Source organism: Pyrus communis, chromosome 13 (assembly GCF_963583255.1).
Source record: "Pyrus communis chromosome 13, drPyrComm1.1, whole genome shotgun sequence".
In the NCBI taxonomy this organism is placed as follows: domain Eukaryota; kingdom Viridiplantae; phylum Streptophyta; class Magnoliopsida; order Rosales; family Rosaceae; genus Pyrus; species Pyrus communis.
The window spans coordinates 5,434,070-5,461,656 of record NC_084815.1 but is presented as its reverse complement, the minus strand read 5'-3'; the positions used below and the strand labels follow the sequence as shown (position 1 = coordinate 5,461,656).

Sequence of the window (27,587 nt, the reverse complement as noted above, 5' to 3'; positions counted from 1 at the left end):
GCAACGAAAGTAATAAAATCACATATACTTATTGCAAGTGTGCCTACATGAATTGATGTTCCTGTTGGACAAAATAATGTGGTAACAAATCTGTTACATGCATGAAGCGTGGCAGACCCTTAGATTCAAAAGGTTCAGTACTTCAAAAGAAGAAGAATATAACACTTCTGAACTATTGCATTCCCAAAGCATAACTATTGCATGCCGAAAGCATGGCAGTCGCCGTATGTATACATGTCCCAAAAAGGACAATTTGCGGACATGGGAATGTTGATGTCTCATGCATGAAGCATGATAGAAATATAGGTTCCAATGACTCAACTCCATGAAGTGGAGATTAAAATCCCAGCTCTATAACGCTCTAGAGGAGGTTATGATCCGCATTCTTTAAATTATGACTATCCTGGAAGAAATAGTGTAATGCCCTTAAAGAGACAATGGATATCCAAAGAAATGAAAAGTTTTTATGCATGTGCATGCACATGAGAATATGGGATCAATGATTGATGACCACCAATGGTAATTTTGGTTTTTACAAGTAGCTACTAAATTCATCAATGAGTTGTATTGATATTGAGTCACGTTCTTTTATTCATCGATCAAAGGAAATATTATTTGCCAAAAATGGAGAAAGGCAATTCCATTACAATCTTGTAAGAACGTGGAAAAATGAACCTATATATATGTGTATATAATACAAATGGCCAAAAGATGTTGAATCAAATGAGGTTACATATGGGCATTTGTAATACAGTGAATTACACTCACATGATATGACACAAGGTTACTAATTGAAACTTGAAATTATGCTCTTATAAACAAGTTCATATGAATGAAGAATTATATACGAAGGGTTATGAGTCGCTCACATCATATCTCCATAAGTAAACCCCTCAAATATACATGGAAGCAAGTTGCTCTGTATAAATTCCAAAGGAAAATGTGTCATGAAGTGTAGAAAATCCCTAAAGGATTCAAATTGCTTGAAGTAAGCCCTAGAAGGGTAAGGTATAAATTACGTACTCAATACCAATGGATGATATAAATTGCCTTAGTGAGTACTATCATTATGATATTGTTGTAACATACTAAAATCTCTTGTAAGAGTGGATAATATTAGATTTAGACTCCTGAAGAGTCTATAAAGTTTATAAAGTGTTGAGAGAGATATTGTCTCGAACTACAAAATCGAACATTATACCAACACGAATTTTATCCATGATGTTTATAAAGAATCATATGGATTGAAGATTATGAGTTGAATACTCAAATTATTTAGACACTAAGAATGATCATTTATTTTCGTGAAGATAAAGATAAATTGATATTTGGTCTAGAAGTACCACATCTTAGTGAAGTATATACTTTATTGTATTTAGCACAATACATTGAATGAAATAAAGCTTATCTATTAATATCTCTGAGAAATTACATACAATCTCCGAGAAATTACATACACATGAGTTAAAACAAACAAACAGGAGGGAACCTTTCATAAAGGTTGCTCATGTGAAGATTCAGTACTCGGAAGTACCCCAGAAAGGGAAGGCACCAGAGGTTGATTATTTGGAGTCTCAGTACTTGGTGAAACTCTAGACGGCTGAGACAATAGGTGTATTTGGAATAAAGATTTGAACCCCTGATTGTCATTTTGAGTCCGACCTTTAGATTCCAGTAGCTGGTCGAGCTTTCTTTTCATGCTCATTGAGTAATTATTTGCAAGCATGTGACTCTATTCTCATGCTTGAGCCCTCTAATCTCTTGTTTAAGACTTGCCACCTCAACCATCAATGATTCAACTTGGTGAGTTCGAGCAAGTAGGCGTTTGCCCATATTAGAAACAGAGCCTGCACACTGAATATTGAGAGCCAAGGAGTCTTGAACGACCAACTCATCAGACCGGTTTGAAAGGATTCTATTATCCTTGGGAGGGAGAAGATTCCTAGCTACCACTGTAGCAGTTAGGTCATTCTTCATCACAGAGTCCCCAACCGTAAAAGGATCATTAGAAGATAAGAAGGACGGGCGTCATATATTATCCTGACGCAGCTCGTCTGTACCACTCTTAAAATTTAAATCTAAGAAAATGTTAGATGGGCAAGCCATTTTTCAAAAATGAAAGGAAAAAGGAGGTCAGAAAAATTCTCAAAAGTGCAAGAAAGGGAAAATTCTACATGCAACAGTTTTTCGAGCATATATTTTGAGCATAATTAATGCCTCTATAAAAGAAGAAGCAACATGGCCACTTGTTCAAAAATCGAAGAGACACCGCTCTCTGAATTTCAAAAGCCAAATTTTCAAGATAAAGTTTGTCAACATTTCTCAGATGCAATCTTAGCTTTTGGATATCACGTGCAACTTTGTCAAAGATCTTTGATAAAGTTGAAAACGCATGAATCTTACTGTTCTAATTATACCACAGTTGCTGACAAGAGTAAAGGCACAACACCGCTGCCTGTTGTTGGGAAATCCTTATATATGTCAACCTCTATCTTCCATAACAAGGCAGACCTACAAAAATATATAACTCTTCTTCCTCTCCGGGAATGCATCTTCAACAAGGCATCTCGAAATACTCAGTTTTCTTCCTCTCCGAGAATACCTCTTCAAATAAGTCACACTAGAGCAAGAATATCTCATATCCTCTGGGAGGTGAGCAAAAGTATCTCATATCATGCAATCTCCCTGTCCTTTTCTTTGACCTTATTCTCACCTGGAAGACTAAGGAGAAAGAAAGCAATCAGTCGAAACTTGAAATCAAATTTCCAGTCAGGAACCGACTACCTGGAAACTTTCATGATTGCTTACCTAGCATTGCTCTCGAGTACTCATTTTCAAATTGCTGATATGATGATTGGAGCTGCAAAGCATGATGAGTCGCTGGGAAGTGAAATTTTTATGGACCTTTCAAATGCAAGCTTTGCATTCCACTCCTGCATTAGAGGACAAATACTACAAGAGAAGATGCCAAACCTGCATAGGGAAAATACCACTTCTGCAAGGGGAACAGATAAGGCAAGCGAAAATGATACATTGAAGCATGTGGAGACAAGCACAACAAAACACAAACTGATTCATCCCCAACGGAACCGAAGATCACTTGTCATGTGGAGCTGCTCGTGGTTCCATTTCATTCAAGGACAAGTCCCAAGGATCTTGAAGAAATCACAAGTCCGATTCAAGATCAAGTGTCCATCACCCTTGAATCAAATTCCGCTCCAGATAAAAGGAGTAAATTCAGACCTTTGGTGCAAGTCTAACAGAAAGTCCTACAGTCCAGTTCAAGAAAAAGCCTGTGGAAAGTTAACAAGTAAAGCACCTCATTCGGCAACTCTCCCCGCTAAGAAACTAAAGCAGAAGGATCAATGATCAACCTAAAGAATTTGAAATCAGGGGGAAATACTCATCAGGAGGAACGTCCAAAACATATCAAGATTTTAACAAGTTAATTGAAGAGTTGTGGCCATCCAAGGGGGAGTGTAATAATTCACAGGCCATTCATTGTGGATTGCCACCTATCCCACTACCAATCCACTGTTCATCCCATCACAACTTTGTCTAAAGCCTTGTCTATAAAATGGACGAGAAGAAGGGGAGCAAATATACACAGATAGACATACGGCTGGTAGAGGAAGAAAGAAGAGAGGAAGAAGAGAAGAGATAATAGAAAGAGTTATCTTTGTAATCTTATTATTCTAGATTATAATGAAAGCACCACTGTTGTCCCGAGAACGTAGTCGAGTCACATTGACTGTAGAGGAACCTTGTAAATTTTGTGTCTTATTTATTTATTCCACTGCACACACCATCATTTTTACAACATAAAACCCATTTTTGGTGTTTTTAGAGAATATGCTATTTCTTTAAGTTAGTTTTGAGTTCAATTTTCAAAAATAATCCTACCAGACAAATTTTAAAGGCCTAAAACTTGAAAAATGTTTTTGAGTTTAAAAAGTTAATTTTAAGTTGAGTACCAAATATGCCTTAAATTTTTTTAACATCACAGCTTTTGAAAATAAAATGTTATTTTTGAATTCGTTGGACATCAAAGTTTTCACCTTTGTGATTGGGAACAGTTAGGTTCTTATTTTTCATTCATCTGACTATCAAGTTAACTTTTCGCTTACATGAACGTTAAAATAGAGTGAAATTTAGTTTGTATGAAATTACATTACTGCTCATATTTTTTTATTTATGTTCAGTTTTAATTAGAGGGTTAAATGATAATTTTATAAGATTTTAGTTGACAATCAGAGTTCTATTAATATGTAATTTAAATTATCATGTTGTCAATGTAGCATCCACTAATCCACATGGTATTAATATATAGTCCGCTTAAGCAAATAAACAGGAAAAGCAGCAAACAAGAGGTTGCTCATGTTTAGTACGGTCATTGGATGTCGATGAATCGATGACACATGACAAGTTTGGATTTAACAAACAAAGTGTCTAAGAGCTTCTCCAAACAAAATGTTAAAAAGTTCACATTAGCAATTAACGGTAGAAAAAGACGGCACTAATTTTTTCCAAACTAAATGCCAATTCTCGTGGCATGACATGGAATTGAAACAGAAGGAGTTGGTTGGTATCAAATTTGAGCAATTTCAAATCTATTTTTAGTGGATAATAAATGTTTTTATTATGATTTTTGTTATTATATTTTGTTTTAAAAATACTAATTACAATTATAAAAGAAAAATGTTATTAGAACTCCAAAAATCTCATTTTATACTCCCTTACAAGTCTATTTTTCTCTCTAATTATAGAAAGTTTGGATTGCCAAATAAGATTTTTAGAGTACTAACAACGATTCCCTTATAAAATGTAAATAATGCGATCAATAATAGTTTAAATTTGACATGTAGAACAAAATTTACAAAAAAATCAATGTGCCACATGAGTCCTCAAATTTAAATTTGTGTCTAAAATTTGAAGTCTCCTTCTAAAGAAAGTTGTATACATTCTTATTTCGGTCACAATAGTAATACACATAATGCACATTAGGTGGGAAATAACTGTATGAAGGAAGATAATGTAGCACCACATTGCTTCTATGAAATTCCAAATTCCATTAGCAGTCACCGCTTGCACACTCCGGGCATAGATGCATGCAGACCAGCCAAGGACGATCCTGGTTCAGGATGCAGAAGGTTCGGCTCCATCATGGAGTGCACAACAAATTGTTGCTTTGTGATGCCCCTGATACACCCTGATATCTTCACCGGTGGACATGGACCAAAGTCTCGCTGTTGTATCAGAGGAAGCTGCATGGATGGTTGGTTTTTGTCGTCGTTATAATAGTTTCAATAATTTTCTTAATATAATTGTCACCTTTTTGTTTTTCAGAAAGGAGAAGAACGAAAACAAAGAATATAAATGTCAATTTATCACGCAAATTAGATGGTGAAAAAACAACTTTGATAGAAGTGTTTGTTGGCAGCAAAAGGATGGATACTGCTAAATCCGAGTTTGAAAAATGACGTTTATAAATAAGCTTTAGAACTATGGTCGAAATCTTTAATTATGACGAAAATCCTTATCTACATGCCTGCTTAAGAACACATGGGCTCACTCAAAATTCTCAGGTGTTGAAAAATTAATACCTGTTATAAGATAGGCACCGTCCGCTGAGAAAACACAGTCCCACACCCACCGTTGATGTCCTATAATGTGAAGAAACAGTGAGGATCAATTAATAATATGGCTAAGTTTTCAATAACCATCGCATTTATCGAGTAATTTGCAGATTGGGATCAGCACCTGTGAATGTTGTTACAGAATACAGATACGTACCTACTAAAGTTTTCTCTAATGTGAAACCATCTACATTCCATATCTTGACAGTGTGGTCCGAAGAGGTGGTTGCCAAGTATCTAGAAGTACAAAGCATATAAAGGTCATGCCAACAACTCAGAACAGCATGTATAGCTGCTAGGAACGGAAGGCAAAATAACCGAAACAGAAATGTACCGTAAAATAAAAAAGCTATTCGTCTCAAAATCAGTTAGGAACAAAAGAGAACGAAAGGGCAGATAATATTTGAACCCAAAAATATAAGAAAAAAGGTCATAGTCCTTCGCGAATCAAACCTGTGGGGTTCACAGAATTCAGGTGAAAGAAGACATTTAAGAATGTATCCCTTGTGTGCTTGCAGCTTATGAAGTGGCTCAAAATTTGACATCGTCTGGAAGAAAAAGTACTTGACATCAAAATGAATCAAGCATGGTAAGAAGATAACATTAGATAATGAATCAAGCAGATGAGAGTATTACCTGGTTTCCACGCAACAAGCGCCAAACGTAGCATGTCCCATGATTATTTGCTGCAACAACCAAGCTCCCATCCCACATAACTGTTAATGACCTTACAGCCGTATCCACCTCTGGAACCTATATTAACTCCCAAAATCAATGTTAAATTTATCATGTACAACTGTAAGATGCTTCAGATAAAACGAGTAAGCTCCATATGAAAAAATATCAAGAGTAATAAACACTCCTAGCACCACAACTTCACATTCTAATCCTTAGTAAGTACTATCCAAAAATCAATTTCCACCAACCATCTACTCCTGCACAGGACACCACTATATTTTTATTTATTTATTTACTTTTATCCCTTTAATGTTTTTTTCAAATAAACAACTTGCAATGCATGTGCACGAGTCTACTAATGGTTTCGCCCATTTAGATATTCCTTTCACCTAATAACATACCACATACCAAAGGTTTGGAATATTGGTTTTCGGACAACACACTCGCTAACAGACCTCTTGAAAGTTAGTATAGATTAGCAATTTGAATAGTAGAAGAAATAAAAGATGTATAGAAATACTAAAGTGCAAGAAAATTAAGATACCAATTCACAGCTGCACGAATTTGCTTTCAAATCCCAAACACGAATATTGCCATTTTGGTCCCCAGATATTAGTTCAGTCTATAAAAACGAATATAAAAAATGTTAACATCTTTGACAAACAATCAAAACCATTACAGCATGCAAGGTCTCATCTTCTTTATTTTCATTTAGTTTCTTTAATAATTTCACAAGTTATGAAACAGTAAAACCGGATAGTGATTTTGGCAACATTTATATTTTATGGTAGGAAAGGAAGAGACGGTGCTTCACCTGGTTCGGGTGAAGCACAACAGTGTTAACAGCTGCACGACTTTCATATTCCCTTTGACAACCCGGAGCTCTGTAAATAAGTCAACATATAACTCTAAATTATACTAAAACATATGAACAAAACTTAATGAACTACGAAACAAAACAAGCATATATATCTGTTGGCAGCGAATACCTCAGATCCCAAATTTTTACTGTACCATCCTCAGAACCTGAATACATCCAGTTCCCATCGCATTGAAACCCTACAGCCATTACATTATTACTATGTGACTCATAGCTCATCACCTACAGTCATACGAAAAAAATGCTCATAAGTTGATAGAAGAACTAATATAAAGCGGAGGTGGATTGTCTGCCCTTCCATTTCTGTACTCTCCCCATGTCCTCATGTGATGTGTGGTCACGGTTAAGTCACGTCAACATTTTATATTAATTTTTTATAGAAATAATAAAACAAAAAGTAATAGGAATATAAAATATTGACGTGGCTTAACCGTGACCACATAAACAGGAGGAGGGCATGAGGAGAGTATGGAAATGGAAGGGCAGACAATCCACCTCCATATAAAGCATACAAGATTTTCCATTCCCCCCCCCCCCCCCATACAAGATTTTCCATTCCCCCCCCCCCCCCCCTCCTTCTTTTTCCTTTAATTCGATGCAAACAAAGCAAGACTAACGCCTGAGAAATACGAACCGGTTGATGGCTATTTGTATTAACATCAAATAATCGAATGTGAGGATTTCCGGCTGCAGCCAGGAAGCGTTTATCTGGAGTTATCTCGAGCTTATTAACTTGCTATGCTCATGAAAAATGGAAAGTCAGATCCAGCATAAATAAATCAAATAAGAACAAGAGTAAATCCATAAAAAAATTCACAATCATTTAGGAAAACACAACCAAAGGACTATAAACCAAAGGAAACTCAACGACCTACAACATAAGAAAACCATTCCATTCGACGAAACCCAATCCAACTATTTCTCCTTAATTCAGTCGGATTCAATCATTTAAAAGCGAAATCGACATTTTATCAAAAAACCCAGAATCCAAAATTCAAAGCACAAATACATACACACACATAGATCATTTCTTTCTAAAACCAAAACAATAAAAGTGAGGAACAAACTGAATCAGGGTACTGGATGGTACGGTAGCAGCGGCCACTTTTGGCCTCCCAAAACCGAACAGTGTGATCATAGCTAGCCGTTGCAAGGATCACCGATGGTTGTTGGATCATCTTAATCTCCTCCTAATCATTGTTCAAACAACTCAATAAGCAAACATAATCACATCAAAAACAACAACAAAATTGAAAATTTTATATGCCAATTTTAAGACTGATAAAAAGAACTTTAGAAAAACTGGGTTTGAAATTGTAATACCTAATCATCAAATTAAACAGAAAAAGACATTAAATTGAGGTTGGTAATGATGGGAAATTGATGGGCATAGTGTAATTGGAGATCAGGGTTTTGAGGGGGTTTTGGAAGGGGGAGAGAGAGCTCCATAGAAAGCAGAAAGCACAGACCTGTGTTGACATGCTCTGGGCCTGAGTCCGGGAAATGAATTCTTCATGGGCTTTTTCTGTGTCTTTAATTTGCTTTTGGCGCTCTTTGGCGTTAAGAGTCTCCTTTACCTTTTCTTTCCCTACTTTATCGGGAATTTGGCTAAAATCATCGGCTTTCACTCACCTTTTTAGTTTCTTATACATTCCAAGGCCACAAATCAGGACTTTTAAAATTTGATCAAACAGTTAAAATTATTATAACTTTTAAAGTAAGCTCCTGTTTGTAATCGTTGGATCAAATTTAAAAAACCCAGATTTGTGACCTTGGTGGAAGGGATCCAGAAAGGATCCCCTTCCACATTCCAGGTCTTTAATTCTGCCTGTTTTATTCAATTCAATGAGCATAAATAAAAAAAGTGTAGCCACTTAATACTACGGTATAGTGATATTCCTCTTTACTTGTAAGTGAGAGGTCTTAGATTCGATTCTCATTAAAGACAAATTTGAACCACATTATTGCTAGCTCTTTATAAAGCTAAGCTCACCCACTCCCTTTAGTGTAGCTACTATCATTTGTCCAAAAAAAAAAAAAGTGTAAGAATCTAAAATAGTTGTGTTAAATCATTTCCCTTTTGTAAACCCACATTTGATATAGGCACAAGTATAAATGGCTCATTTGGATGTGCTTTTAAAATGATTGAAAGTGTTTTGGGTGAAAATATTTTTGACACCAATTTTTATTACAAATTCAAGTGGATCCTGGAAAAACTCTTTAAATGCTTCTTGCAAGAAACACATATCTCGTGTTTCTTCAAAAAGCACTTTACGCAAAATCAATTTCACTAAAAACGCTTTTAATAATTTTAAAAACACTTCTAAACGAGCGCCCCTAAGTAATTGCAAAAAAACCCTTCATACCACCACGTATTTATCTACAATTTACCAAAACTCTTAGGCTTCATACACTAGTACAAAAAACAGTTTGCGCGATGCAAGTACCTTCGTCGCGCAAAGTCAAAAACCGTTGCTTGAAAATTAGCCAAATGAAATCTTCATCACGCGCCAACCGTCGCACAAAGGCAGTGAAAACAGGGTTTGTGTGACGAAGAGACAACCTGCATTGCGTAAAAGGACTTTGCACAACAGAAGAACATACGTCGCACAAAAGATCTTTGTGTGATGACAACAACTATGTTGCACAGTGTTCTAATAATCAGCCTAGGCAGCCGCCTAGGCGTTGGGCAGAGAAGCTTCGACCCGATTTAGACCAAAACATTCAATTAGGCAGGGAGGACTTAGGCGGCGGCCTAGGCGCTCGCTAGGAACTTGAGGCGGGCTAGGCGGCAGCCTAGGCGGTTTGAATCTCGCTACAAATCCCAAACTTGCTGCAATTTTCGCAACGGATCTACAACTTTCGATTTCGTATGTAGCAGTAGAGCCCTTGCGAATTTCTGCAGCTCGTCTCTGTGAAGATGAGGGAAGAGAGAGTGCGGAGAGAGAGAGAGATTATCGGTGAATTTTTGCAACTCGTCTCTATGAAGATGAGGGAAGAGAGAGTGCAAAAAGAAACAAAGAGAGAGATAGTTAAACATTTCAATCAATGGTCTGTTTTGCAGCTCGTCTGTGAAGATGAGGGAAGAGAGAGTGTGAAGAGAGAGAGAGAGAGAGACTGAAAGTCTAAAACATTTCAATATGCGAAGGCGAGGACTGGGATCTCAAATCCAAGGAAAAGCTGATGGTTTTAATTATCAAAACCATGGACGCTAATGGTTTTGATGGACTAGGATCTCAAATATATATTTTATATTGAAACCATGGACCCAAGGTGGTGGACGGGTGATGTGAAAGAGGTGAGGTGCTAATGGTTTTAATAATGAAGACCACCCACTTTGTGGGTTTTTTTTTATATTTTTAAAAGTTTGGGATATATATATATATATATATATATATATGTTATATAAATTATAAATTATTTAGATAATGTTTTGTTTTTTTTTTCTAGGCAAGCATATTGTATATGTACATAAAACGTTCACATATGTATGTTCTTCTATAAGAAATAGCATATTAGTCAATAATTATTTACATTTGATATAGTAAATTTAATTAATTCATAAAATATATAATAAATTTACCTAAATCCACCTAGGTTGCCTAGGTGCTAGGCACCAGCCCGCCGCTCAAATAACGCCTATCATTTTTTAAAACCTTGACGTTGCACAAACCCTTTTTTTTCTTTTTTCTTTTTTGACAAAATATTTTTTATTTAATTTTTTTATAATTATTGTAATTAAATTATAAACAATAATTAATACACCAATGGAAATTGAGGCAAAAAATAGATGTTTTTTGGTAAAATTTCCACTGAGCATTGTTTAAAGAATATTTTGTATTATCATTAATAAAATAAACGTATATAAGATCAATGTGGTAAAGCCAATACATTCATTAAAAACCTAAGATATAAGTTTGAACATATTAACACAAGTCCTCAAACTCCAAAAATACAAACTTGAATTCTTTCAAAGACATGCAGATAAAAGCATCTTCCCTTTTGTACATACAATGTATGTAGCTCCTTCATCACTCCATATAGCTTTTTCATCACTCCTTCATATAGCTCCTTCATGTATCTCACTACTTCATGCAGCTTGCTACAGTTTATGTAGCTCCTTCATCACTCCTCATATCTCACTACACCAAAACCACACAACCACAAGTTTAATTATGATACAAATATCAGAACAATTCAAAGAATATACATGTGTGTATCTGTGAAAACAAATGTCAAATTAGAGATGATAGGTTGCATGCCAGGCATGTCCTTGTCTATGGAATGCATCAATTTTAGATCACAATTTCATGGCAGCCATTTTTCCTCCCAGTGAAAGCAGTACAGAAAAACTCACCAACAGAGCTAAGCCAATCAGGTCTGCTGAAATAAATCTTTCAAGGCAAATGCACAAGTTATAAAGTGTGACGTGCTCTTTGGATGTTTCAACACGGCTAAGGCAACATGACGGAATATTGTTTCTATTTTCCAATGATTAGAACCGTTCGAAACAAACCACCTTATTCATGACCTAAAGTCAGCAGTCATCATCTAATTTTGAAAGCTAGATGACACTTTTCTGTGGAAATTTTGGTGATGTATGATGATTGTCGATTAACGTGATAAGTTAATTTGCTTTCTGTTGGTTCTGAAGGACGACATTTTCTTTTTGGTATTGGAAGGTCTCCTAGTTAACCTTGGGTACGTGGCCACCGTACTGCACTTTGTATTGCCTTAAAGCGAAAGCACTGTCTAGAAGAACCATTGACGTTGAAAGTGCAATTATGACCATTAACTACTCCATCACCCAGGAAATGCTCAGTTGAACGAATCTTATCATGGTGATCGAATATCTTGGAAGCTAGTGTTGTAGTTTGATGTTATGCATCCAATCTAGTTATCTCGTACTTCAGATGTAATGGACTTGCTTTGACCCTTAAATTTTCGAATATTCTTTTAGCCTTCTCGACGTAATCCCTTTCTCACTATGTTTGAGAGAACGCCAATAGGAATTTGTTTGCTAAAGCGTTACAGACTATGGTAGCTCGACTACATGACAAGTATGTCACTATTGTATCTTATCGGGATGCATGTTTTATTTCTAAGTGTTTAGGAAGCCTTCTTGAAGGCCACGTGTAGTAAGTTGTTGTTGACTATGTATCTCCCTCAGACTAACAACCAGTTTGAATAGAAAATCCGAACTTTCTCGGTGTATTACGTTTATTTGTTTTATAATTGTGCATGATCATAGTTGGTACTTATCTTCACTAGAAATGCTTGTAACTACGGTTACAAAAATTGTTGGTCCTTGTTGTGACACTATGGAGATTTGGAATGGAGATTCATTGCTTAACGCTTACTTGACTGAAGAGTGTTACGAACAAGTGTTCAATTGTGAGAGTTCACATTATAGAAATGTTATCCTATTGTTGTTGTTACCCAAGGATATTATGTACTTACTTTTGGAGTTTGCACTTTCAATTGCATAATTGAAAATACTATTTTCAGTTTAAGTATCAATACAACTGCTCTAAACATTATGTTGTTACATATATTTCTTCAGCGGAATATTTATACATATATTTATTGCTTCCTTAACCTTGAGTTTTGTGTCACAAATCATTTTAAATTTCGGGGACGAAATTTTCTTAAGGGGGGTAGATTTTGACAACCCATCCCTAATTTTACAATTTTATAAATTTTATAAATTTTAAAAGCGTGATTTTACGAAAATGCCCTTAGAGGCGAGAGTGTTGACCTTAGTTGACCATCAATTAGAGACATGTGGGACTTATTCTTTTAGTATTTCCTTGTAGTACTTGTCTTTACGAAAGCATAGGCGAAAGCGGTTTGCGAGTTCAAATTATAACAGTATAGTTACGAACGTTTGAAACTAGTTAATTATATTTTAGATTATAAGTGTTAAGTCCCACTTTGTGGGAAGGGGAACCAATCAGAAATTTTGGAGATTAGAAGCAACCAATTAGGAGGAAAGAGGGAAGCTCTCAGCCTCCCTCCCATTTTTCTTCCCGTGGCCTTCGAACACCCAAAAACCCAGTTTTGACCCGGGGTGGTTTCTGGTGATTCTCACCCGTTTTTCAGGTAATTTTCACCCATTCACCACCATCAAACCTTATCACCATATCCCAACATTCAATTCTAACCAAATTTTGCATGAAATGGTAGAAATTTCACGAAGAACACCAATGGGTGCCGAGGAAAACTTACTCGAAATCCACCCATTTGTGAAACATTTTCCTTCAATTACCACTACCAAAACACTCCCCTAGAAACCCAGGAACAAAGCCCAAGCAGTGGTGGAGGCATTGAAGCAAGTTTGGAGGTCGAATCGAATCACACCTAATTCTAGGGTTTAGTACGGTTTTAGCAAAATTGGAGCCTTTCTAGGCCAAATTGGACTTGGCCACATGTATAAAGTTTACTCTACTCTTTGAGATCTTCAATTATCAATTTTTTGAGAATTTTTAAAAATAGTTGAATTTTCCGACGAGTCAGGGCGGCCGACCGCCACCCGCGGCGGCGCGTGACCTGTGGGCCAATGATGTTTTTTTTTAAGTACTATTAGATGCTCTGGGTTCATATTTGATATCCATATGACGTAAGTTCATTATTTGGACTTATTTTCATTTCGACACGTGAATAGGTCAAAATATGTATCGACGATCCAACCGTTGGATTGTCACCAAACTTTAATATGTTATAGTATGTAATATTTGAGGTCACAGGAATGTACGGATTGGGAATCCGACGTACAGATCTTTCCAAATTGCATTTGTAAGTTTATAAAATAAAAAGTTAATCGCCACTTGAAATCGAAATTGGCGGAGATCCAACCGTTGGATCGTAATGAAATTTCAGTATATTGTTCTAGAATCATAATGTGGATCCTTGGAAATTTTGGATTGGAAATATGGGAGGCAGATCTTCCGGATCAAATCATAAGGGTGTGTTCTATATAAATTATGTATTCTATTGATAAGGATTATGAGTCATGGTTTGATAATTGTTTTAGGCGCCGATTGTTCGTGATGCCTCAACCTTCATGCTAGGGATTTACGAATTTTAGTGAGGACTCCAGGTGAGTGGGTTTTTGTTTTCTATACAAGTATATATGCTTTATGTTTCAAAATATGCATCTAGTGATTGCTTATGTTATTGTTGATATTGTGAACTACGAATGGCTTGATCCCTATTTAGGGTATGTAGGCAGTCTAACGAGACGTTAGATGCAGCCATACAACAAATAAGACTAAATAATTGAGACAATAACCTTGTTTGGGGAATTGAGCAATGTGAAGAAGATTGATGGAAAATGTGAGATTTAACCTTATTTATTGGTGGTTAAATGTTGGTTATAAATTAATGTGTGAAGAATCGTAATATTGAAGTGAAAACTAGTTAGGAATGATAGTTAATTTAACTAGTGTTTAGTTGGGCTTATCACTGATAATTATTTTCCAAAGGTAAATAGTTTGGAAGTGGGGTGTTACAGCTTATGCATATTATGCCATTGGTATATATGTTTATATATTTGGAAATATTATGATATGGTTGAATTTCAAATTTACATTCTGGTATATCCATATGTATGTTACTTGGACATAATTAAAGGTGAACGTTCTGAAGTGCAAAGGTGAACACATGATGCACAGGTAAGTTCAATTGAGTTTATAATATTAGTTGAAATGATGGAGTTATGACATGACTACATGTAAGTTTTAGGCAACTCCGACACTGTCGTACTGGTTGCCCATGAGTTGTACATGTTATATTGAGATGCATTGAGAGCTCATAAACTTGCAACTCGGTGTTAGTGCTCCCACCCGTGGTCAGGGCACAGTCCTTCATGTGATGTTCACTGCCCGCACCTTACGCTCACCTTGGACTCAAGGTAGGTGCACAAGCCTATCATACAGACCATTATAGGTGGTTCCGACTCGTAGGTGACCCGCGATTATTCGCACAGTCTTCACGTGATCGTAGCATTTCAGCATACTTATTTACACCCAGTCCTGTCGTACAAACCACTAGAGGTGGTTTCGACTCGTGTGCAGGGATGTTTGATGAGTTATAGATAAGTCGTACAGGTCACTATAGTTGACTCCCGACTTATATGCTAGTATTGATTGATGAGATATGGATAAGTCGTACAGGTCACTATAGGTGACTCCTGACTTATATGCTAGCATTGATTGATGAGATATGGATAATTCGTACAGGTCATTATAGGTGGCCCCTACTTATATGCTAGCATTGATTGATGAGATGTGGGTGCAGTTGTACAGGGCACCATAAATGTTTCTGACTTGCGTGCTAGTATGAGTTATTAAGCACTTGATTATTTATATTGCTAATGAGATGCTAAGTAGTGGTATGTTTATGGATTTATTGTTTGTATACATTTGATTTCATACTTCTACGTGGTGATTTTCTGGAAGTTATACAGGTATTACAGCGAAGGGTTACTGCATTTGGTAATTGAAATTTGGTTTGAAAAGTTTTGTTTCACTCACTCACATTTTCTGTTTTTGCACCCCTCCAAGTTCTAGCAGCAGAGTGTCTGTATCGACGAGGATTCTTGGCACTTTTTAGTTTAGGTGTCTTCTTATGATGGTATAATCATTACCTTACCTTACTGTACTTTACTTATGCTCTGTATCGCGTGTGTAATGGGTTTATTTCCGCTCACAGCGCATTATGGTATTTAGACACTCTTAGGTTCAAATTAATTCTTTTTTTTTTTATCAACATCACACTTTTTGGCTTCGTCACCTTCCGGCTGTCGGCTAGCACAACTCGATTTGGAGTCCTAGTGGATATTTTGGGTCGGGGTGTGTCATTCTTTGATCCTATATGAATACAATGAACTAATTCAATTGTCAATTAAAAATATTTACACAAGTGTACCACAAAAACCCTTTGCACGACACAGTTTGTTCGTCTCACACACACCCTTTGCGTGGTTGGTGCGTCGTGCAAACTGTCTTTGCGTAATGCATTGGTTGCTATGTCGCGCAAAGTATATTTGCGCAATGACCCCATTGTGACGTAGCGCAAGTTATATATATATTTTAAAAATAATATAAAATTTACTAAAAATGTTACTTTACACCTTTCAAATTCTTTTTTTTACATAAAACACAATAATATATTGTTCTAACAAAAATCCAATCCGAACTACAATAATAAATTTAAGGCTACTTAATAAATATATATATATATATATATATATATATATATATATATATATATATATATATCATTCAATTTCTTAGGTGTTATAACAAAATAAATTAATTTAAAGCTACTTAATAAATATATATACCATTGAACTTGATGGGATACGCATTCTACGAAACTAGTTTCAATAATTGAACCGTTAAACTTGTTTATATATACTTCGAGATCGCATGTGCCAAAAATCGCAAAAAAGAAAAAAAATTCAAAGATCAAGTAATGGGATAAAACTTTTCAACGGTTATAAACGAAAAATCATGATTTAACGGTTATTTTAGCTGCAATTTTGATAATTGTTTTACAATTCCACTCCTTGACCCTATATGAATACAATGAACGAGCTCAATCTTCAATATAAAATATTTACATTACATTGAATGAAAGATAAATAAACTATTTAAGTGTTAGTGAATCTATAGTTTTGATGGGATACGCATTATACGAAACTAGTTTCAACGATTCAACCGTCAAATAAGTTTGTATATACTTCGAGATCACATAAGCCAAAAATTGCAAAAATCAAACATTCAGAGATCAAGTAACGGGACAAAACTTTTCGACGATTATAAACGAAAAATCATGATTTAACGGTTATTGTAACTCTGATTTTGATGATTTTTTACAGCTATACTCCTTAATCCTATATGAATACAATGAACTAATTCGATTGTCAGTTTAAAATATTTACACAAGTGGACCACAAAAACCCTTTGCATGACGCAGTTTGTTCGTTGCGTAAACACCTTTGCATGACGCATTGGTTGGTGCGTCGCGCAAACTGTCGTTGGGTAACATATTGGTTGCTGTGTCGCACAAAGTACGTTTGTGCAACGACCCCATTGTGACGTCGCGCAAGTTATATTTAAAAAAAAAAAATTATTATAAAAATTACTGAAAATATGACTTTACTCCTTTCAAATTCTTTTTTTTTCTTTTTTTTTGTTTTTTTACATAAAACACTACGATATATTTTTCTAACAAAAACCTGATCCGAACTACAATAATAAATTTAAAGCTACTTAATAAATATATATACCATTCAATTTCTTAAGTGTTATAACAAAATAAATAAATTTAAAGCTACTTAATAAATATTATATACCATTGAACTTGATGGGATACGCATTCTACGAAATTAGTTTTATTGATCGAACCATCAAACTTGTTTGTATATACTTGGAGATCACATGCACCAAAAATCGCAAAAAAAAAAAGACATTAAGAGATCAAGTAACGGGACAAAACTTTTCGACAATTATAAATGAAAAATCACGATTTAACGGTTATTTTAACTCCGATTTTGAGGATTTTTTACAACTACACTCCTTGACCCTATATGAATACAATGAATTAGCTTGATCTTCAATTTAAAATATTTACACTAGTTGATACCAAAAAATCTTATATTATACTTAATAAAAGTATAAATAAACTCTTCAGTGCTAGTGAATCTATTGTTTCGAGGGGTTACGCATTCTACGAAACTAGTTTCAACGATCAAACCGTCAAACATGTTTGCATATACTTCGAGATCGCATACGCCAAAAATCGCAAAAAACAAACATTCAAAGATCAAGTAACAGGACATAATTTTTTGACGGTTATAAACGAAAAATCACGATTTAACGGTTATTTTAACTCCAATTTTGATGATTTTTTCACAGCTACACTCCTTGATCCTATATGAATGCAATGAACTAATTCGATCGTCAATTTAAAATATTTACACGATTGGACCACAAAAACCCTTCGCTCGACGCAGTTTGCTCATTGCGCAAACACCCTTTGCGTGACGCACTGGTTGCAGTGTTGCACAAAGTATGTTTGTACAATGACGCCATTGTGATTTTGCACAAGTTATATATTTTTTAAAAAAATTATTATAAAATTTACTGAAAATGTGACTATACTCATTTCAAATTCCTTTTTTTTTTTCTTTTTTTTTTTTACGTAAAACACAATAATATATATTTCTAACAAAAACCCAATCCGAACTACAATAATAAATTTAAAGCTACTTAATAAATATATATACCATTCAATTTCTTAAGTGTTATAACAAAATAAATAAATTTAAAGCTACTTAATAAACACATATACCACTGAACTTGATGGGATACGCATTCTACAAAAGTAGTTTCAACGATCCAACTATCAAACTTGTTTGTATATATTTGGAGATCTCATATGCCAAAAATTGAAAAAAAAAAAAAAACATTCAAAGATTAAGTAACGGGACAAAACTTTTCGACGGTTATAAATGACAAATTATGATTTAACGGTTATTTTAACTCCGATTTTGATGATTTTTTACAGCTACACTCCTTGACCCTATATGAATACAATGAATTAGCTCAATCTTCAATTTCAAATATTTACACTAGTGGATACTACAAAATTTTATGCTATACTTAATGAAAGTACAAATAAAATCTTGAGCGCCAGTGAATCTATTGTTTTGATGGGATACACATTCTACGAAACTAGTTTAAACGATCCAACCGTCAAACATGCTTGTATATACTTTGAGATCACATACGCCAAAAATTGCAAAAAAATAAAAATTTAGAGATCCAATAATAGGACAAAACTTTTCGACGGTTATAAACAAAAAATCACGATTTAACGGCTATTTTAACTCCGATTTTGATGATTTTTTAAAGCTACAATCCCTGATCCTATTTGAATACAATGAACGAATTTAATTGTCAATTTAAAATATTTATAAAAGTGGACCACAAAAACCCTTTGCACAACGCACTTTGTTCGTCAGACAAATAACCTTTGTGTGATGCATTGGTTGGTGCGTCACGCAAACACCCTTTGTCTAATGCATTGGTTACTGTGTCGCGGAAAGTATATTTGTGCAACGACCCCATTGTGACCTCTTGCAAGTTATATATATTTTTTTAAATTATTATAAAATTTACTGAAAATGTGACTTTACTCATTTTAACTTCATTTTTTTTTACGTAAAACACAACAATATATTTTTCTAACAAAAACCCAATCCGAACTACAATAATAAATTTAAAGCTACTTAATAAATATATACACCATTCAATTTCTTAAGTGTTATAACAAAATAAATAAATTTAAAGCAACTTAATAAATATATATACCATTGAACTTGATGGGATACGCATTCTATGAAACTAGTTTCAACGATCGGACCATCAAACTTGTTTGTATATACTTAAAGAATGCATACGCCAAAAATCGCAAAAAAATAAAATAAAAAAAATAAAATTTAGAGATCAAGTAACGGGACAAAACTTTTCGACGGTTATAAACGAAAAATCACTATTTAACTATTATTTGAAGTCCGATTTTGATGATTTTTTACAGCTACACTCCTTGACCCTATATGAATACAATGAATGAGCTTAATCTTCAATTTCAAATATTTACACTGGTATACTTAATGAAAAGATAAATAAACGCTTAAGTGTTAGTGAATCTATTGTTTTGATGGGATACGCATTCTACGGAACTAGTTTCAACGATCCAATTGTCAAACATGTTTGTATATCATTCGAGATTGCGTACGCCAAAAATCACAAAAAACAAACATTCAGAGATCAAGTAACGGGGACAAAATTTTCAATGGTTATAAACGAAAAATCACGATTTAACGGTTATTTTAACTCCGATTTTGATGATTTTTTTCACAGCTACACTCCTTGATCCTATATGAATACAATGAACCAATTCGATCGTCAATTTAAAATATTTACACAAGTGGACCACAAAAACACTTTGTGCGACGCAATTTGTTCATCACGCAAACACCCTTTGCGTGATGCATTTGTTTGTGTGTTGCGCAAACACGCTTTGCTTGACGCACTGGTTGTTGCGTCGCGCAAAGTATGTTTGTGCAACAACCCCATTGTGACATCGCGCAAATTATATTTAAAAAAAAATTATTATAAAATTTACTGAAAATGTGAGTTTACTCCTTTCAAATTCATTTTTTTTTTACGTAAAACACAATAATATATGTTTCTAACAAAATCCCGGTCCGAACTACAATAATAAATTTAGAGCTACTTAATAAATATATATACCATTCAATTTCTTAAGTGTTATAACAAAATACATAAATTTAAAGCTACTTAATAAACACATATACCACTGAACTTGATGGGATACGTATTCTACGAAAGTAGTTTCAACTATCCAACTGTCAAACTTATTTGTATATACTTGGAGATCTCATACACCAAAAATCGAGAAAAAAAAACATTCAAAGATCAAGTAACGGGACAAAACTTTTCGACTGTTTGAAACGACAAATCATGATTTTACGGTTATTTTAACTCCGATTTTGATGATTTTTTACAGCTGCACTCCTTGACCCTATATGAATACAATGAATTAGCTCGATCTTCAATTTCAAATATTTATACTAGTAGATACTACAAAATCTTATGTTATACTTAATGAAAGTACAAATAAAATCTTGAGTGTCAGTGAATCTATTGTTTTGATGGGATACGCATTCTGCAAAACTAGTTTTAATGATCCACCCGTCAAACATGTTTGTATATATTTTGAGATCGCATACGCCAAAAATCGTAAAAAACAAAAATTTAGAGATCCAATAATAGGACAAAACTTTTCGACGGTTAAAAACAAAAAATCACGATTTAACGATTATTTTAACTCCGATTTTGATAATTTTTTAAAGCTACAATCCCTGATCCTATTTAAATACAATGAACTAACTCAATCGTCAATTTAAAATATTTATACAAGTGGACCACAAAAACCCTTTGCACAACGCACTTTGTTCGTCCGGCAAATAACCTTTGCGTGACCCATTGGTTGGTGTGTCATGCAAACACCCTTTGTGTGATGCATTGGTTGCTGTGTTGCGCAAAGTATGTTTGTGCAACGACCCCATTGTGACCTCGTGCAAGTTATATTTTTTTTTAAAAAAAAATTATCGTAAAATTTACTGAAAATGTGACTTTACTCCTTTTAACTTCATTTTTTTTTACGTAAAACACAACAATATATTTTTCTAACAAAAACCCAATCCGAACTACAATAATAAATTTAAAGCTACTTAATAAATATATATACCATTGAACTTGATGGGATACGCATTCTACAAAACTAGTTTCAACGATTGAACCATCAAACTTGTTTGTATATACTTTAAGAACGCATACGCCAAAAATTGCAAAAAAAAAAAAGAAAAAGAAAATTCAGTGATCAAGTAACGGGACAAAATTTTTTGACGGTTATAAACGAAAAATCACTATTTAACTATTATTTTAAGTCCGATTTTGATGATTTTTTACAGCTACACTCCTTGACCCTATATGAATACAATGAATGAGCTCAATCTTCAATTTCAAATATTTACACTGGTATACTTAATGAAAAGATACATAAACTCTTAAGTGTTAGTGAATCTATTGTTTTAATGGGATACACATTCTGCGGAACTACTTTCAATGATCCAATCATCAAACATGTTTGTCTATCATTCGAGATTGCGTACGCCAAAAATCACAAAAAACAAACATTCAGAGATCAAGTAACGGGGACAAAAATTTTCGATGGTTATAAACGAAAAATCACGATTTAACGGTTATTTTAACTCCGATTTTGATGATTTTTTTCACAGCGACACTCCATGATCCTATATGATTACAACGAAACAATTCGATAGTAATTTTAAAATACTTACACAAGTGGACTGTGACAATCCGTTCCAAATTTTACGTTTTTATTTTATTTTAAAAGCGTGAATTTACGAAATTGCCCTAGAGGCAGGGACTTTGACTTCCGTTGAGCATCGACTTGAGAGATGTGGGACTTATTCTTTAAGCATATCCTCGTAGTACTCTTTGGTACGAACGTATTGGCGAAATCCGTTTGCGAGTCCGGATTATAACGGTATACTTATGGACGTTTGAAATTGGTTATTTAAATATTTGAATTCCCACCTTGTGGGATTAGTGGACCAATTAAATTAAAGCGACAAGGAACCAATTAGAAAATAAAAGTGAAGCTTGCAGCCAATCAAAAAGAAAGAAGAAAAGAAAAGGAAAAAAAAAAAAAAAAAAGGGAAGAAAGCTTCCCGTGCACCCATACTCGCACCACCGCCAGTCCATCTTCCAAGGCCGATTCCGGCCAACGCCGGTGGAGTTTTTCGATGCCACCATCACCATCTTGAAGCTCTCATTCCCCTCTACCAAACCCACCCAAGAACCACCTTGATTAACCATGGTATGGGGCGGTTTGAGGCCACGAAAGTTGATGAAAATCAATGGTGCTCCGGCCACCCTTTTCGATTTTCCGGCAAATCGGCAAAGCAATGGTTGATGCCAACACTTGGGCTTTGTAGCCCATCATCCCAGGAGCAAAACCCAACCAACCTTGACCCCGTTGGACCACCGTAGACGACGAATCGACGTCGGGAAGTTTTACGCACCCGCCGGCTTCGTGGGAAAAATTGACCATCTTCCGTCCACTTTTGGACTTCGTGGCGGGTATGAAAGTTGCTCCACTCACTGAGATATTCATTTCTGTGAAGTTTGAGAATTTTTGGAAATAGTTGGATTTTCTGGCGAGTCGGGGCGGCCGACCGCCACCCGCGGCGGCGCGTGCGACGGCGCGTGGCCAGTGAGCCGCCAATGCTATTTTTAGGCTATGTCGAATGTTTTGAATTCAGTTTTGTCGTTTGAATGACGTAGGTTGATAGTTGGAACCTAAATTCGTTACGATACGTTACTTGATAAAAATGTGAATCGATGATCCGACCGTTGGATCGTCACCAAAATTGGATACATTATATTACGTAATATTTAAAGATCATAGGAGTTTATGGATCGGGAATCTGACTCACGGATCTTCCTGAATTGGATTTGTAAGTTAGTAAAATAAATGTTCATGGCCACTTGTTTTAGGCAATTGGCGGAGATCTGACCGTTGGATCGTAATGAAATTTTAGTATGTTATTCTAGAAACATATTGTGGATCGTTGGGAGTTCCAGGTCAAGTTATACAGGGTTGTAAACCCTACCGTCGATCTTTGATCGACGGTTGACTTGTGGTCAATGGGTATCAAACTATTTTAGAATGTCGTTGAGGTTGTGTTTTATGTGAATTACGTATTCTTCAGATAAGAGTTCTGAGATGTGATTTGATAATTGGTCGCAGGGACCAATCATTCAGAACGCCTCGATGTGTGCGCTTGAGAATCATAGCGTGGACTCCAGGTAAGTGGATCTTTTCCTTTTTATCGTACATATTGTTGAGAGTTCTATCGACACTTTTAAATTGATTAGGTATATTACTTTCATATATAATTATTGTGAATGCTTGAAGTACCTATATGAATTACGAATGGCTTGATCCCTATTTAGGGTACGTAGGCAGTCTAATGAGACGTTAGATGCAGCCATAAAATATTTGAGACAAAAGTCTTGCTTGGGAAATTGAGTAAGGCGAAGGAAATTGGTAAAGGCAAGTTTTAGTTTTATGAATTAGTTAGCTAAATTAGTGTTAATTGGGTCGTCATGGATAATTATCCCTGAAAATAAGTAGTTTGGGAGTAGGGCGTTATTGATTGTACACTTCTCACTGTATTGTTTATAATTGAACATGCTACGACGTGGTTGAGTATTAGATTGCATCATGGTATATCAATATGTATATTATTTGCATATAATTATTGGGAATGCTTTCAAGTGCAAAGGTGAACTCAGGACACCCAGGTAAGTTCAGGTGAGTTTATGGTACTAGTTGAATCGATTGCGTTATAGCATGACTACAGTTATGTGTTAGGCAACTTCGATACTGTCATACTGGTTGCCATGAGTTGCACATGTTATATTGAGATGCATTGAGAGCTCATAAACCTGCACCCCGATGTTAGTGCTCCCGCCCGTGGCCAGGGCACAGTCCTTCACGTGATGTTCGCCTCCCGCACCTTACACTCACCTTGGATCCAAGGTAGGTGCACAGTCCTGTCGTACAGACCACTTTAAGTGGTTCCGACTCGTAGGTGACCCGCGATTATTCGCCCAGTCTTCAAGTGATCGTAGCACTTGAGCGTATTTATTTACACCCAGTCCTGTCGTACAGACCACTTTAGGTGGTTCTGACTCGTGTGCAGGTATACTTATTGAGCTATATGCTAGCCAGGATTGATGAGATATAGATAAGTCGTACAGGTCACTAGAGGTGACTCCGACTTATATGCTAGCCAGGATTGATGAGATATGGATAAGTCGTACAGGTCATTAGAGGTGACTCCGACTTATATGCTAGCCATGATTGGTGAGATACGGATAAGTTGTACATGTCATTTTAGATGACTCTGACTGATATATCACTTTGTATTGATTTAGTTCATTTGGCCTACTTATTAATGCATGGTGGAGTTAATGGCAAACCATGGTTTTGGTCATTTCTGAGTATGGTTTGGATATATGTATATATGTTGTACTGTCTTATGGAAAACGATACGGGTTTTACATTTAGGGGCATTACTTTTAGAGAGGTAATAACTTTGGGAAGCTTGGTTTTATTGCTTACTCACACCTTCTGTTTGGTGCCCTCCAGGTTTTAGCTGCTGAGTTTGTATCGACAAGAATCTGTGGCGAATCTTAGTATTGATGGATATTTTTGAGGGTATGATTCTTACCCATATTACTGTACCTTACTTATGCTCTGACATCGCGTGTGAAATGGGTTCGCTCCCACTCGTAGCGCACTCTGGTACTTAGACACTTTTAGATTCAAATTTATTCACTTTTTGTACACTATCACATTTTATGGCTTCGTCACCTTCCAGGTGTCGGCCAACACAGCTCGATTCAGGGTCCAAGTGGACTTTCTGGGTCGGGGTGTGTCATGGACCACAAAAACACTTTGTATGACGCAATTTGTTCATCACGCAAACACCCTTTGTGTGACGCATTTGTTTGTGCGTCGCGCAAACACGCTTTGCTTGACGCACTAGTTGTTAAGTCGTGCAAAGTATGTTTGTGCAACAACCCCATTGTGACGTTGCACAAATTATATTTAAAAAAAAATATTATAAAATTTGCTGAAAATGTGACTTTACTCCTTTCAAATTTATTTTTTTTACGTAAAACACAATAATATATTTTTCTAACAAAATCCCGGTCCGAACTACAATAATAAATTTAAAGCTACTTAATAAATATATATACCATTCAAATTCTTAAGTGTTATAACAAAATAAATAAATTTAAAGCTACTTAATAAACACATATACCACTGAACTTGATGGGATACGTATTCTACGAAAGTAGTTTCAACTATCCAATCGTCAAACTTATTTGTATATACTTGGAGATCTCATACGCCAAAAATCGTAAAAAAAAAAAATTAAAAAAAAAATAACATTCAAAGATCAAGTAATGGGACAAAACTTTTCGACGGTTATAAACGACAAATTATGATTTAACGGTTATTTTAACTCCGATTTTGATGATTTCTTACAGCTACACTCCTTGACCCTATATGAATACAATGAATTAGCTCGATCTTCAATTTCAAATATTTACACTAGTGGATACTACAAAATTTTATGCTATACTTAATGAAAGTACAAATAAAATCTTGAGCGCCAGTGAATCTATTGTTTTGATGGGATACACATTCTACGAAACTAGTTTAAACGATCCAACCGTCAAACATGCTTGTATATACTTTGAGATCACATACGCCAAAAATTGCAAAAAAAAAAAATTTAGAGATCCAATAATAGGACAAAACTTTTCGACGGTTATAAACAAAAAATCACGATTTAACGGCTATTTTAACTCCGATTTTAATGATTTTTTAAAGCTACAATCCCTTATCCTATTTGAATACAATGAACTAATTCAATCGTCAATTTAAAATATTTATACAAGTGGACCACAAAAACCCTTTGCACAACGCACTTTGTTCATCCGACAAATAACCTTTGCATGATGCATTGGTTGGTGTGTCATGCAAACACCCTTTGTGTGACGCATTGGTTGCTGTGTCGTGCAAAGTATGTTTGTGCAACGACCCCATTGTGACCTCATGCAAGTTATATATATATTTTTAAAAAAATTATTATAAAATTTACTGAAAATGCGACTTTACTCCTTTTAACTTCATTTTTTTACGTAAAACACAACAATATATTTTTCTAACAAAAACCCGATCCGAACTACAATAATAAATTTAAAGCTACTTAATAAATATATATACCATTCAATTTCTTAAGTGTTATAACAAAATAAATAAATTTAAAGCTACTGAATAAATATATATACCATTGAACTTGATGGGATACGCATTCTACGAAACTAGTTTCAACGATCGAACCATCAAACTTGTTTGTATATACTTCAAGAACGTATATGCCAAAAATTACAAAAAAAAAAAAAAAAAAAAAATTCAGAGATCAAGTAATGGGACAAAACTTTTTGACGGTTATAAACGAAAAATCACGATTTAATTGTTATTTTAACTCCGATTTTGATGATTTTTTACAGCTACACTCCTTGACCAAATATGAATACAATGAATGAGCTCGATCTTCAATTTCAAATATTTACACTAGTATACTTAATGACAAGATAAATAAACTCTTAAGTGTTAGTGAATGCATTGTTTTGATGAGATACGCATTATACGAAACTAGTTTCAACGCATCAAACATGTTTGTATATAATTCGAGATTGCGTACGCCAAAAATCGCAAAAAACAAACATTCAGAGATCAAGTAACGGGGACAAAAATTTTCGATGGTTATAAATGAAAAATCACGATTTAACGGTTATTTTAACTCCGATTTTGATGATTTTTTACAGCTACACTCATTGATCCTATATGAATATAATGAACCGATTCGATCGTCAATTTAAAATATTTACACAAGTTGACCACAAAAACACTTTGTGCGACGCAATTTGTTCATCACGCAAACACCCTTTGCGTGACGCATTTGTTTGTGCGTCGCGCAAACACGCTTTGCTTGACGCACTGGTTGCTGCGTCGCGCAAAGTATGTTTGTGCAACGACCCCATTGTGACGTCGCACAAATTATATTTAAAAAAAAATTATTATAAAATTTACTGAAAATGTGACTCCTTTCAAATTAATTTTTT

General features: G+C 35.0%; 1 protein-coding gene across 2 annotated transcripts; it reads right to left on the bottom strand.

Annotated features, from left to right (window-relative positions):
- Window positions 1-4,832: 4,832 nt before the first annotated feature.
- LOC137713080 (target of rapamycin complex subunit LST8) lies at window positions 4,833-8,737 on the bottom strand. Of its 2 annotated transcripts, none has more exons than XM_068452331.1 (11): window positions 8,664-8,737; window positions 8,262-8,384; window positions 7,829-7,930; window positions 7,304-7,416; window positions 7,129-7,198; window positions 6,859-6,936; window positions 6,273-6,389; window positions 6,090-6,184; window positions 5,794-5,873; window positions 5,604-5,663; window positions 4,833-5,264 (listed from the first exon to the last, which is right to left on the bottom strand). In XM_068452331.1, exons 1-11 carry the CDS (start codon window positions 8,673-8,675, stop codon window positions 5,137-5,139), a joined length of 978 nt encoding a protein of 325 aa, XP_068308432.1. In that variant the 5' UTR covers window positions 8,676-8,737; the 3' UTR covers window positions 4,833-5,136. The 2 variants fall into 2 exon arrangements, with proteins under 2 accessions (XP_068308432.1, XP_068308433.1); XM_068452332.1 differs by lacking the exon at window positions 8,664-8,737 and adding an exon at window positions 8,518-8,657.
- Between the last annotated feature and the right edge of the window lie 18,850 nt (window positions 8,738-27,587).

Bases quoted from the DNA above. Each gene is read 5' to 3' on its own strand.
- LOC137713080 (XM_068452331.1), bottom strand. The intron at 6,390-6,858 runs GTATCTTAATTT...GAGTTAATATAG, and splicing joins ATTCGTGCAGCTGTGAATTG to GTTCCAGAGGTGGATACGGC. The intron at 5,265-5,603 runs GTATTAATTTTT...CCATCCATGCAG, and splicing joins CGGTGCCTATCTTATAACAG to CTTCCTCTGATACAACAGCG.